General features: G+C 42.4%; 1 protein-coding gene across 1 annotated transcript; it reads left to right on the top strand.

Annotated features, from left to right (window-relative positions):
* Positions 1–5,173: 5,173 nt before the first annotated feature.
* On the top strand, positions 5,174–7,835 carry LOC121560198 (E3 SUMO-protein ligase ZBED1-like). The gene is made up of 2 exons (XM_041873234.2): positions 5,174–6,663; positions 6,818–7,835. Exons 1-2 carry the CDS (start codon positions 5,483–5,485, stop codon positions 7,482–7,484), a joined length of 1,848 nt encoding a protein of 615 aa, XP_041729168.2. The 5' UTR covers positions 5,174–5,482; the 3' UTR covers positions 7,485–7,835.
* Positions 7,836–12,396: the final 4,561 nt, after the last annotated feature.

Genomic DNA, 12,396 nt, shown 5'->3' with positions numbered 1-12,396 from the left:
TACACACCTGACAGGCGTAGGATCAGGTTATCCTCCCCAAATCCTATCCTTAAGCATTAGTGGGGAAAATGCTAAACTGACACAAGATCCGCATCTAGGGGCAACTTCATCCTACACTTGCCCCTTCCCTGGAGGCTGTTCCAGATAGCAGATTCATTGAGTTACTGTCCTAAAGATTCTGAAGTATCATAATTTGTTTTACAAATATAGACTTTAAATTGGCATGGTGTCATTAACTTGCCAATCAGCAACACATATATTCATGTTTAGCTTTCAAAATAAACCCCTGAATTAAGAGATGTCATCATAATGGTTTGAGTTAATTTAAGGATCCTGCTCTCTGGAACACCCCACTGCTCTCAGACACAGTAAAGTAGGAGTAAATTCCTCCATGACAATTTCAAGTCCTTATATTCCTTTTAAAAAATATGGTGAAGTTATTTCAGAATATTTAGGACTAAATATGTTTCCATGGTAACTTAAATCTTCATGCAGATCTCATGTGAGCATTTGAGATAAAGATTTCTGTCTTGCAAAAAATGCATTTATCAATTAAACTAACCAGGATAAAATGTGTAGTTTAAAGGCTTAATTAAATGAAAAACATGTCTTATCTGAAATCTGTTTTATAGTTCACAAGTGAAATTGTTATGTTATAGTTTACATGTGTAGCCTAGGTCTAGGGCATGTTAAAGCCCTAGGCTACAGTCCTCTAATTATATATGGTTGTATAAATATATGTTGTGTTATATACATTGTTTATATAAGTAGAGAACAGTAGTAGTAGTAGTAGTAGTACATATACAGGTAAAATTAAGGAAACGCCAACATAAATCTTTACGGCCACCACGAGCCGCCAGAACAGCTTCACTGCACCTTGGCATAGATTCTACAAGTGTCTGGAACTCTATTGGAGGGATGCGACACCATTCTTCCATGAGAAATTCCATAATTTGGTGTTTTGTTGATGGTGGTGGAGAACGCTGTCTCAGGCGCCGCTCCAGAATCTCCCATAAGGGGTTCAATTGGGTTGTGATCTGATGACTGACACACCCTTTAAACCCCCTATGCTCCTTTGAGACCCCTCTATCAAAGTCACAGAGATCTCTTCTTCTAGCCAAAGTAATGGGCAAGTGGGCATTTTTATATGGGATGTTAATTAACTCAGAAAACCACACCTGTGGAAGCACCTGCTTTCAATATACTTTGTATCCCTCATTTACTCAAGTGTTTCCTTTATGTTGGCAGTTACCAGTATACCTCAGAGATCTCACACACACCTGTATGTATTGCACCACATATGCATGTACACAAACACACACACGCACGCAAACACACACACACACACACACACATACATGCAACACACACAATTAAACAATGAAAGCACATGGCAAAAGACAGCTCAATATTACTGATAACAAATAATTGATGAACAAGCTTTTTTATTTGTATTTTACATTGCTTAAACATACCTAGTGTTACATTGTTAATGTTGTGTACCTTGTGACTGAAATCATGTCAAATACTTTATCTGGGCTTGATTGAGTTTGACTGGCGTGAACCCAGGTCTGACGTTGTGTATATGAATACATTACAGTAGGTCTACATGAAATAAGATGAGGACTGCAAGTGATTATGGATGTGTAAGTACCTAGTGACCCCCTTCACCCACATATCATTACAGAATTCACGTGTGTTTTCAATGGTGTCTATGGCAACCTTAAGTCTTCCCACACGGCTTAGGCTTCTCTCCTGTGTGCGCTGGTGTACTTTAAGATGGGTTGATTGAGCAAAGCATTTCCCCACAGACAGAGCAATAGTAAGGCTTACATTTACATTTGAGTCATTTAACAGACGCTCTTATCCAGAGTGACTTACAGTAGGGCGCATACATTTCCCACAATATTTCAAACTGGTCCCCCGTGGGAATTGAGAGACTCTTCTCTGCCTCATCAGCATCACGATGTTTCCCAGAGGATCCACAATAGTCACGTCTCTCTTCTGTATGAACGAGAACATCAGACAAACAGTAAATACAGGTCATATCTGCATACAGTGGATATCAATGGATCATTTGAAGTGTCAACCAATATTAGCTATGAGAGTAGCAGCATCAACCATCACATTGGACATCACTTGGACTAGAATGAGGAATTGGCGTGCTCAACTCAAAAGTATACAGTAACAAAAAGTCTTAGACTGCCGGGTACAAAGGGCATATTTACTGGAAAGGCTGTTCTTTAAGTTTTCATGTCTGATGAAGGCTGTCGCAGAAACACAGCCGTTTGCTCTGACCTCTGCTGCTTAAAAAGACCTTAAAACGTAAAGGATATTTCCGTGAGTGAAGGTTTTTTCTTTTTCACTTGTACTGCTGTGGAAAAGACACTGTAGTAACACTTTTGTCATGACTCTCCTTGGTGAGGATCAAAGGTGCCAGATCAGCTTGGCAAATGGCTGACCGATAGCCAGACCTCCCCCACAGGAGAGGAGAAGGGGGAGTTGGGCTGGTTTTATGACTTAACAGCTGGTCATAAATAGTTTGCAGAAAAGGACTCCTTTTGGTCTCTAGATTTTCTTTGTTCCAGAGACTCTTTGCTGCCTAAAAACTCTTACGTCAATAAAAGTGGACATTATTCCTGACCTCCAAATGTTTGGAATGGTCAGTGGGGATCTAAAGAATAATCATGTCATATTGTTTATTATTTTGTGATGTCATTAAGGATGGTATCAAGAAATAACTAACTCGGAAAGTATACATATTCTATCTATCAAGTTTACATCTAAATGTTTTATAAAATATATGATTAAGTATGAGAGTATTTTGGTGAAGATAGGAATGTGATTTTAGTCTTCTAATGAGATAATAGTTTTTCATATAAACTATGCACATTGTCTAGCCACGCCCAGAGTGATATCAGAGATCGTGTCATCACGATGGAACACCCCATTTTACCCAGAGGTCATAAAAAGCCTTGAAAAACAAGTCAACCTTCAGACCAGAAAACGTGAAAGTGGCGACTGCACGTTTTAGAATGGTTAGAACTTTGAATGAGAAAGACCAGGAAGCGTGGAGCTGTGGCTACACGGCTTAAAATGGTTAGACCAGAAAGACCAGCCGACGTGAATCAGAGCTGAATGTTACAAATGGTTGATACTCTAAGACCAGGACACGTGAGACGTTCGTCCACACATTTGAAATGGTGAGAAACTCTCAATCTCTACACAAGAAGAAGACACTCACTAGACATTTTACATTTACATTTTAGTCATTTAGCAGACGCTCTTATCCAGAGCGACTTACAGTTAGTGAGTGCATACATTATGTTTTTCATACTGGCCCCCCGTGGGAATCGAACCCACAACCCTGGCGTTGCAAACGCCTTGCTCTATCAACTGAGCTACATCCCTGCCGGCCATTCCCTCCACTACCCTGGACGACGCTGGGCCAATTATTCGCCGCCCCATGGGCCTCCCGGTCGCGGCCGGCTACGACAGAGCCTGGATTCGAACCAGGATCTCTAGTGGCACAGCGCCACTCGTAGCCACTCGTAGCATTACCAGTCTGCAGCTGGCAAGTAAAGTTGTCTAGAACTTTCACGAAGGACAATCCCATCTCAGACAACCGTGAGCGGTGGTTTCCAAATGTAACAAGGATAAGTTGAATCTCTGTCTCTCCCTTACACTCTCTTTCTATTGAACCCTCCTTCCCCTAACCAAGCAGTCATGCTGTTGTTAGTCCACTAGGGACCTGTTTTCATTGTATTACGTTAGTAATCAATAACCTATACTGTGTGTGTGTGTTTATGTATTCTGTGTTATTATTTAGTTAGTAAATAAATAATTAAGCCAATTTGTGTATTGCTGATTCATCAATAAGGTTAGGGTTCTTGCAGGTTCAAGGATTACATTTTAGTCATTTAGCAGACGCTCTTATCCAGAGCGACTTACAGTTAGTGAGTGCATACATTATTCTTTATATATTTTTTTATTTATATATATATTTTTTATACTGGCCACCCGTGGGAATCGAACACACAACCCTGGCGTTGCAAACGCCATGCTCTACCAACTGAGCTACATCCCTGCCGTCCATTCCCTCCCCTACCCTGGACGACGCTGGGCCAATTGTGCGCCGCCCCATGGGTCTCCCGATCGAGGCCGGCTACGACAGAGCCTGGATTCGAACCAGGATCTCTAGTGGCACAGCTTGCACTGCGACGCAGTGCCTTAGACCAGTGCCTTAGATGATTATTATGTGACATTCAGAATGAGACTGATATGAGGTAATGATTAGTTTCGTGACTGTAATCGATATATCTATATATCTTCTAAGAGTTTAGTTCGGGAGATAATAACTCGTTAAACAACTTCTTCCGTGGTGCCCCAAAATCCTAATGAGTTAATTGTTACATTATTACTTTAATTGAGTGAGAAATAAACAGTTAGTTGATGGGATAAATAACAGCCATCAGATTAATGAAAGACACGTCACGACGTATTGGAACCCTGTGCGAGGAATCTAAAACAGAGTGAGGCCTTACTGTTGAATTCAGTCTATATGAATTGTGCAGCACATTACGTTATACACCATTAGAGCTGTAGGCAGGATTTGTTGTTGAGATGTGTGTTTCCTTTTGAATAAGATACTAGAGGTTGCCTCCGGTGTTGTTTATCTGACGAAGTCAGCGTGTAGGGTGAGTTATACAATTTCTAGCGCTAGGTCAGGGACCAGCCAATTATAGAAATTTGAGAAATAGACTCGTTGGGCCAAAACGTAATACTATTTCTGTCTCGTGTTTCAGGAGCGAGTAGACTCAGTCATTATTAATTTCTAGATCGAGGACATAGGGCCAGCCAATTATAGAAATTTGACTAGATATATTCGCTTGACGGGAGCGAAGGTATTATCTCTCCGTCTATCGTGCTTCAGTAGCGTGGGTAGGTCACGGCGTATATATCTTCTATGTTACCGCGCGTTCCGGTAAAACATTGCTAGCAAAGGAGATGCCGACTTGGTTGACCGTGAGACGTCATTAGTAAACCTGTTCCCCTATTATAGGGGGATCCTGTTGTGCTTGGAACTGAGATTCCTGTACAAGTAGGGCTAGCTTTGCATTAGATGCTAAAGCTAACAGAGGGAGAGCAGCCATTTTTCCTTTGTTCACAGTAGTGATGGGTCATGCGCACAAGCATCGGCTCTGAGAGCCGGCTCTTTGTAGTGAATCAGAAGAGCCGGCTCGCATCGAGTGAGAGCCGGCTCCCAGTTTTTTGCCCATTCGCTGCTTAGGTTTCACTTTCACAGAGGTCTGTTATGATTGGCCAGCATGGCGACCAGCATGCGGCATTCACGTGAGAATTAAGGATGTGTAAACAGAGAGGGGGCGGGGCAGACACACCACTTGACTCCACTGCAAGTGAAGAGAGAGACAGAGCGGACTGAGGAGCGTGTGTGCGTCTTGCATTGTCGTGTCGTTTAACTATGAGTGACACTAGAAAGCGAAGCAGCATCTGGCTGCAGTTTAAAGATATTGGGAACAAGAAAGCAGAGTGCCTTCACTGCAAAACGAAGGTCACTATAAGAGCAGGTTCCACCACAAACCTGCATAGACATACAAGAACTGTCCATCCTACAGTGCAGTTAGAGGAGAGAGGGCAAGCCAGCTCACCATCTACTGATCCTGGTGTGTCTCATACCAGAACAACAGCTGCTGTAACGTCTACTGCCATCCCCATGCGTGCAAGTATAACCTCTCCTACTGCAACTCAAAGCAAAATAAGTCAGTTTTTACCTAAACTGATGACCCCAGCCAAACAGCACAGTATTGATGATGAGTTGGCTAAAATGGTAGCTTCTGATTTTCAACCCTTTTCCATTGTGGAGGACAAAGGAATGAAAAACTTTGTCAAAGCCCTAAATCCCACATACACTCTACCCAGTAGAAAAACACTTTCCCAAACAATGATCCCAAAACTATATGACACAGAACGTGCATTATGGCAAGAAAGGGTGACAAAAGCTCCATCAGTTTGCCTGACAACTGACTGCTGGACCTCCAGAACAACCTGCTCTTTCATGTCTGTCACTTGCCACTTTATTGAAGATTACAAGATGACATCTTGCCTTCTGGACTGCTTCGAGTTCACCGACAGACACACTGCAGAAAACTTGGCAGTGGAGCTACTAAGAGTGGCAAAAGAGTGGCAAGTAGAGGACAAAGTGGTGTGCTGTGTGAGTGATAATGCTGCAAACATCACCAAAGCCATAAAAGTTTTGAAGTGGACCCATCACCCATGTCTGGCGCATACACTAAACCTGGTGGTTAGAGATGCTCTGAAGGTGATCAAAACAACCGTGGATAAGGTGAAGGCTGTTGTGGAGTTTTTCCACAAAAGCACAGTAGCAGCACAGAAGCTAAAGTCCACACAGCGCCAAATGGGGATTCCTGAACTGAGGCCCAAACAAGAGTGTGCCACCAGGTGGAACTCAACATTTGATATGTTGAAACGAATGCTTGAAATAAAAGATGCCATCATCTCCACCCTGGCCCTCATCAACGCATCTATTGAGCCATTAAGCCAAGAGGAATGGGAGCTGGTGAAAGAGGTCTGCGCCGTCCTGCAACCATTCCAGGAGGTGACTGTGGAGATAAGTGCAGACAGGTACCTAGAACCATTGAAGCATTGTTTTCTCTACTACTATTCAGTCACTATTATACATTGCAAACACAACACATACAGTATAATGCATCACGTATAATATGCCACATACTTTTAAAAAACTAAATTCTAAAAGTTGCTGTTTTCTCTCCTTCAGCTATGTCACAGCCTCGAAAATGCTCCTGCTTTGCAAAGGTCTGCAGCTGGTGACAGCCGAGAACCAATGGACAGTAACTGTGCAGAAAGTGAAGGAATTAGTTGCAGCTCTTTGTTCAGCCATGGACCGCAAATTTCTGCGGATGGAGTACAACACTGTCCTTTCAGAAACTACCTTATTGGATCCAAGGTTTAAAAAACTTGCCTTCAGTGATCGTAGAGCTGTTGATGAAGCTCTTCAGAGGATTAGTGCAGCAGCAGCAGCAAAATGCACCCCCAGCAGCCAGCCAGCTCCACCATTACAGGGCCAAGTGGAGGAGGAGCAGCAAACCTCTGCTGTTTGGAGGCTTTTTGATGACAGAGCTACAGGAGATGCTTCAAGGAGAAATCCGACAGCTGATGCTATAATGGAGGTGAGGAGCTACCTTGAGGAGCCCCTCATCCAGAGAGCAGAAGACCCACTGAGCTGGTGGCAGGCCAAGGCCTCAGTCTTTCCACTCCTGGTGAAGGTGATGGAGGGGAGACTATGTATTGTTGCCACATCAGTTCCTTCTGAGAGAATCTTCTCCAAAACAGGGCAGATACTCACGGAGAGGCGAAATCGTATCAGGCCTATCAGCCCATCCAAGCTGAGGCATCTGATCTTCCTGAATGCCAACCTGCCCTGAGGACTAATGCTGTTTGCTGGAGTTTGGTTCTGGTTTTGATTCTGTTCTGTGGATTTGTTTGAAGTTTATTGTTAATTTGTGCAATAAAAAAGTTTAATTGAAATAAACAAATGTAAGAGTGGTTTTGTCACAGAATAAATGCACAGAATTAGGCATTATAAGGTCTCTCATAAAAACACTGAAAGCAAAAGGGTTTTCAACACATAAACCATGATTTTTTTTCAAAGTTAAGGTAAAATATAGGCTACAAAAGATCCTAAATAAAGAGCCGTTCGGGAGTCGAAAGAGCCGGCTCTTCTTTGGGAGCCGAGTCAAAAGAGCCGGCTCTCAGAAAAGAGCCGAACTTCCCATCATTAGTTCACAGTGAAATCCTGTGCCTTGCTGGAATCCCGTGTGGTTTCAGCCAGTATATAAATAAAAAAACCCGGTTACACTTATGATATCCAGCCAATCCCAACTGATTGGATATCGTTGTCTCATTGAATTTAACAAGGAAGTTAAATTGCCAAACAAACCTTCAGGGTGATCATTTGGATAAGGACCATTAAATTGTTCCAACCAATGAGACATTTTTAACTTTTCCACATTAACCTAGATACAGCGACGCTTTCAGGTTAATTAAAGTTTAATTCCCAGGTAGCCTATACAGGTACGATTTATCATTAAAATTTGATTAATCAATTACATTTGCTTTTGTAAATTCATTCACGTCCAACTCCCACATTACTGATCCAGTATTGTTGGTTCTTTAACGTATATAAAACTGTTGGAAAAGCATTCCAGGTGAAGCTGGTTGAGAGAATGCCAAGAGTGTGCAAAGCTGTCATCAAGAGAAAAGGTGGCTATTTGATGAATTTCAAATATAAAATATATTTTGATTTGTTTAACACTTTTTTGGTTACTACATGATTCCATGTGTTATTTCATAGTGTTGATGTCTTCACTATTATTCTACAATGTAGAAAATAGTAAAAAAATAAAGAAAAACCCTTGAATGAGTAGGTGTTCTAAAACTTTTGACCGGTAGTGTATATGTTTTGAGATTATGAAATGGTGGTATACCAGTGGAGGCTGGTGGGAGGAGCTATAGGAGGATGGGCTCATTGTAATGGCTGGACTGGAATACATTTTTATTTAACCTTTATTTAACCAGGAAGGGCTCTCTGAGATTTGAAATCTCTTTTTCAAGAGCGTCCTGGACAAGATAGGTAGCACCAAGTCAATACACAATTACAGAGACCGACAACATGAAAAACTACAAGTAATCTAGTAAAAACCATAGAAATCACAGGAGTATAACGAAATCATAAAACATTGACAGCTCAAGGAATCAGTCTCAAAATCCTTCATCAATTATTTAAAAACACCAATCGGGACAAGTTCTTCCAGTTTAAATCTACACTGCTCAAAAAACTAAAGGGAACACTAAAATAACACATCCTAGATCTGAATGAATTAAATAATCTTATTAAATACTTTTTTCGTTTTAAGGACAAGTCAAAATGAGGCTCAGTAGTGTGTGTGGCCTCCACGTGCCTGTATGACCTCCCTACAACGCCTGGGCATGCTCCTGATGAGGTGGCGGATGGTCTCCTGAGGGATCTCCTCCCAGACCTGGACTAAAGCATCCGCCAACTCCTGGACAGTCTGTGGTGCAACGTGGCGTTGGTGGATGGAGCGAGACATGATGTCCCAGATGTGCTCAATTGGATTCAGGTCTGGGGAACGGGCGGGCCAGTCCATAGCATCAATGCCTTCCACTTGCAGGAACTGCTGACACACTCCAGCCACATGAGGTCTAGCATTGTCTTGCATTAGGAGGAACCCAGAGCCAACCGCACCAGCATATGGTCTCACAAGGGGTCTGAGGATCTCATCTCGGTACCTAATGGCAGTCAGGCTACCTCTGGCGAGCACAAAGAAATGCCACCCCACACCATGACTGACCCACCGCCAAACCGGTCATGCTGGAGGATGTTGCAGGCAGCAGAACGTTCTCCACGGCGTCTCCAGACTCTGTCACGTCTGTCACATGTGCTCAGTGTGAACCTGCTTTCATCTGTGAAGAGCACAGGGCGCCAGTGGCGAATTTGCCAATCTTGGTGTTCTCTGGCAAATGCCAAAACGTCCTGCACGGTGTTGGGCTGTAAGCACAACCCCCACATGTGGACGTCGGGCCCTCATACCACCTTCATGGAGTCTGTTTCTGACCGTTTGAGCAGACACATGCACATTTGTGGCCTGCTGGAGGTCATTTTGCAGGGCTCTGGCAGTGCTCCTCCTTGCACAAAGGCGGAGGTAGCGGTCCTGCTGCTGGGTTGTTGCCCTCCTACGGCCTCCTCCACGTCTCCTGATGTACTGGCCTGTCTCCTGGTAGCGCCTCCATGCTCTGGACACTACGCTGACAGACACAGCAAACCTTCTTGCCACAGCTCGCATTGATGTGCCATCCTGGATGAGCTGCACTACCTGAGCCACTTGTGTGGGTTGTAGACTCAGTCTCATGCTACCACTAGAGTGAAAGCACCGCCAGCATCCAAAAGTGACCAAAACATCAGCCAGGAAGCATAGGAACTGAGAAGTGGTCTGTGGTCACCACCTGCAGAACCACTCCTTTATTGGGGGTGTTTTGCTAATTGCCTATAATTTCCACCTGTTGTCTATTCCATTTGCACAACAGCATGTGAAATGTATTGTCAATCAGTGTTGCTTCCTAAGTGGACAGTTTGATTTCACAGAAGTGTGATTGACTTGGAGTTACATTGTGTTGTTTAAGTGTTCCCTTTATTTTTTTTGAGCAGTGTATTTTGTAAGGCGTTCCAAGCCGCTGGCGCAGAGTACATAAAAGCCCTTTTACCAAATTCAGTTCAGACATTTGGAACAGTTAGCAGGATCAAATCCTGTGAACGTAGAGAGTACCCACCACATTTCTGAAGAATAAAAATGCCCAAATAAAATGGTAGTAAACCCAAAATGGCTTTGTAAATAAAAGTTTACCAGTGACTGAGCCTACGAGTGACTAGAGAAGGCCAGCCAACCCTGGTATATAAAGTGCAATGGTGCGTTAGGGTTTTGCAGTTTAAAATACATCTCAATGCTCCATGGTAAAGGGTGTCTACTGATCTCAAACACTGAGCAGAAGCATTCATATATAAAATATCACCATAGTCTAGTATAGGCGTAAATGTATATGATACTAGCCTCCTTCTAGTTTCAAAAGAAAAAAACGACCTTACTCCTAAAATAAAATCCCAACTTCAGCTTCAGTTTTTTTGTAAGGTGTTCAATATGCAATTTAAAAAGAGGCCTTCATCAGTTAAAATTCCAAGATATTTATATGAGGTTACAGCCTCAATCTCATTGCCCTGACAGGTAGTAATAGGTGAAAGGTTCAGAGGTCTGTTTCTTGCTTTAGAAAACACCATTAGTTTAGTTTTGTCAGCATTGAGGATAAGCTTCAATTGACACAAGGTATGTTGAACAGGATAAAAAGCAGTTTGCAAGTTCTGGAAAGCTTTAGTGAGAGACGAGGCACAACAATAAATAACAGTATCATCAGCATAAAAGGGAAGTTGCGCATTTTGCACATTTTTGTCTAAATTATTTATATAAATAGTGAATAAGAGGGGACCAAGTACAGAGCCCTGGGACACACCATTACAGACAGACAACTTAACAGACATGAGCCCATCAAATTGAGTGCACTGAGTTCTAGCAGACAGATAGTTAGCAAACCATGCAACTGCATGCTCCGAAAGACCTACGCTTGACAATCTCTGCCTTAGTATAGCATGATCAACAGTATCAATAGCCTTAGAGAGATCAATAAAAAGTGAGACACAGTGCTATTTTTTGTCAACGGCTTCAGTGTTATCATTTAAAACCTTCATGGCTGCTGTAATTGCGCTATGCTTCTTCCTGAAGCCCGATTGGTACATTGATAAAATAGAGTTAGTATATTTTTAAAAAATTCAACAGGGGTGACAGCTTTGAGATTGGCCTATAATTATTTAAAGAGTTGGATCTCCCCCTTTTAAAAGTGGTAGGACAAATGCTGATTTCCAGATCCTTGGAATTTCATTACATTCCAGGGATAGCTTGAACAGATATGTAAGTGGTTCAGCAATGAAATCAGCTGCCAGTTTTAAAAAGCAGGGATCAAGAAGATCAGAACCTGCAGACTTTCTCTGATCTAAGGATTTCAGGGCTTTATGTACCTCCTGCACTGAGAATGGCGAAAAGCTAAAAGTTTGACCAGCTCTCACCGGTTCATCCACACAGGGTTGGACAGAGACCGAGGATACTGAATCAAACAGCCTACCAGATGGTACAAAGTGTTCATTGAAACAACTCAGCATTTCAGTTTTGTCATACAGTGGGGAAAGAAAGTATTTAGTCAGACACCAATTGTGCAAGTTCTCCCACTTAAAAAGATGAGAGAGGCCTGTAATTTTCATCATAGGTACACGTCAACTATGACAGACAAATTGAGAAAAAAAATCCAGAAAATCACATTGTAGGATTTTTAATGAATTTATTTGCAAATTATGGTGGAAAATAAGTATTTGGTCACCTACAAACAAGCAAGATTTCTGGCTCTCACAGACCTGTAACTTCTTCTTTAAGAGGCTCCTCTGTCCTCCACTCGTTACCTGTATTAATGGCACCTGTTTGAACTTGTTATCAGTATAAAAGACACCTGTCCACAACCTCAAACAGTCACACTCCAAACTCCACTATGGCCAAGACCAAAGAGCTGTCAAAGGACACCAGAAACAACATTGTAGACCTGCACCAGGCTGGGAAGACTGAATCTGCAATAGGTAAGCAGCTTGGTTTGAAGAAATCAACTGTGGGAGCAATTATTAGGAAATGGAATACATACAAGACCACTGATAATCTCCCTCGATCT

The sequence above is a fragment of the Coregonus clupeaformis genome, unplaced genomic scaffold, assembly GCF_020615455.1.
Source record: "Coregonus clupeaformis isolate EN_2021a unplaced genomic scaffold, ASM2061545v1 scaf1546, whole genome shotgun sequence".
Lineage (NCBI taxonomy): Eukaryota > Metazoa > Chordata > Actinopteri > Salmoniformes > Salmonidae > Coregonus > Coregonus clupeaformis.
Note: the sequence above shows the minus strand (reverse complement) of the source record. Positions and strands in the feature narration are given on the sequence as shown.

What these genes read in the sequence shown, in the direction of transcription:
- LOC121560198 (XM_041873234.2), top strand. Translation starts at nt 5,483, where the DNA reads ATGAGTGACACTAGAAAGCGAAGCAGCATCTGGCTGCAGTTTAAAGAT. An exon ending in GTGGAGATAAGTGCAGACAG is followed by an intron (nt 6,664 to 6,817) that starts GTACCTAGAACC and finishes TCTCTCCTTCAG; the next exon opens with CTATGTCACAGCCTCGAAAA.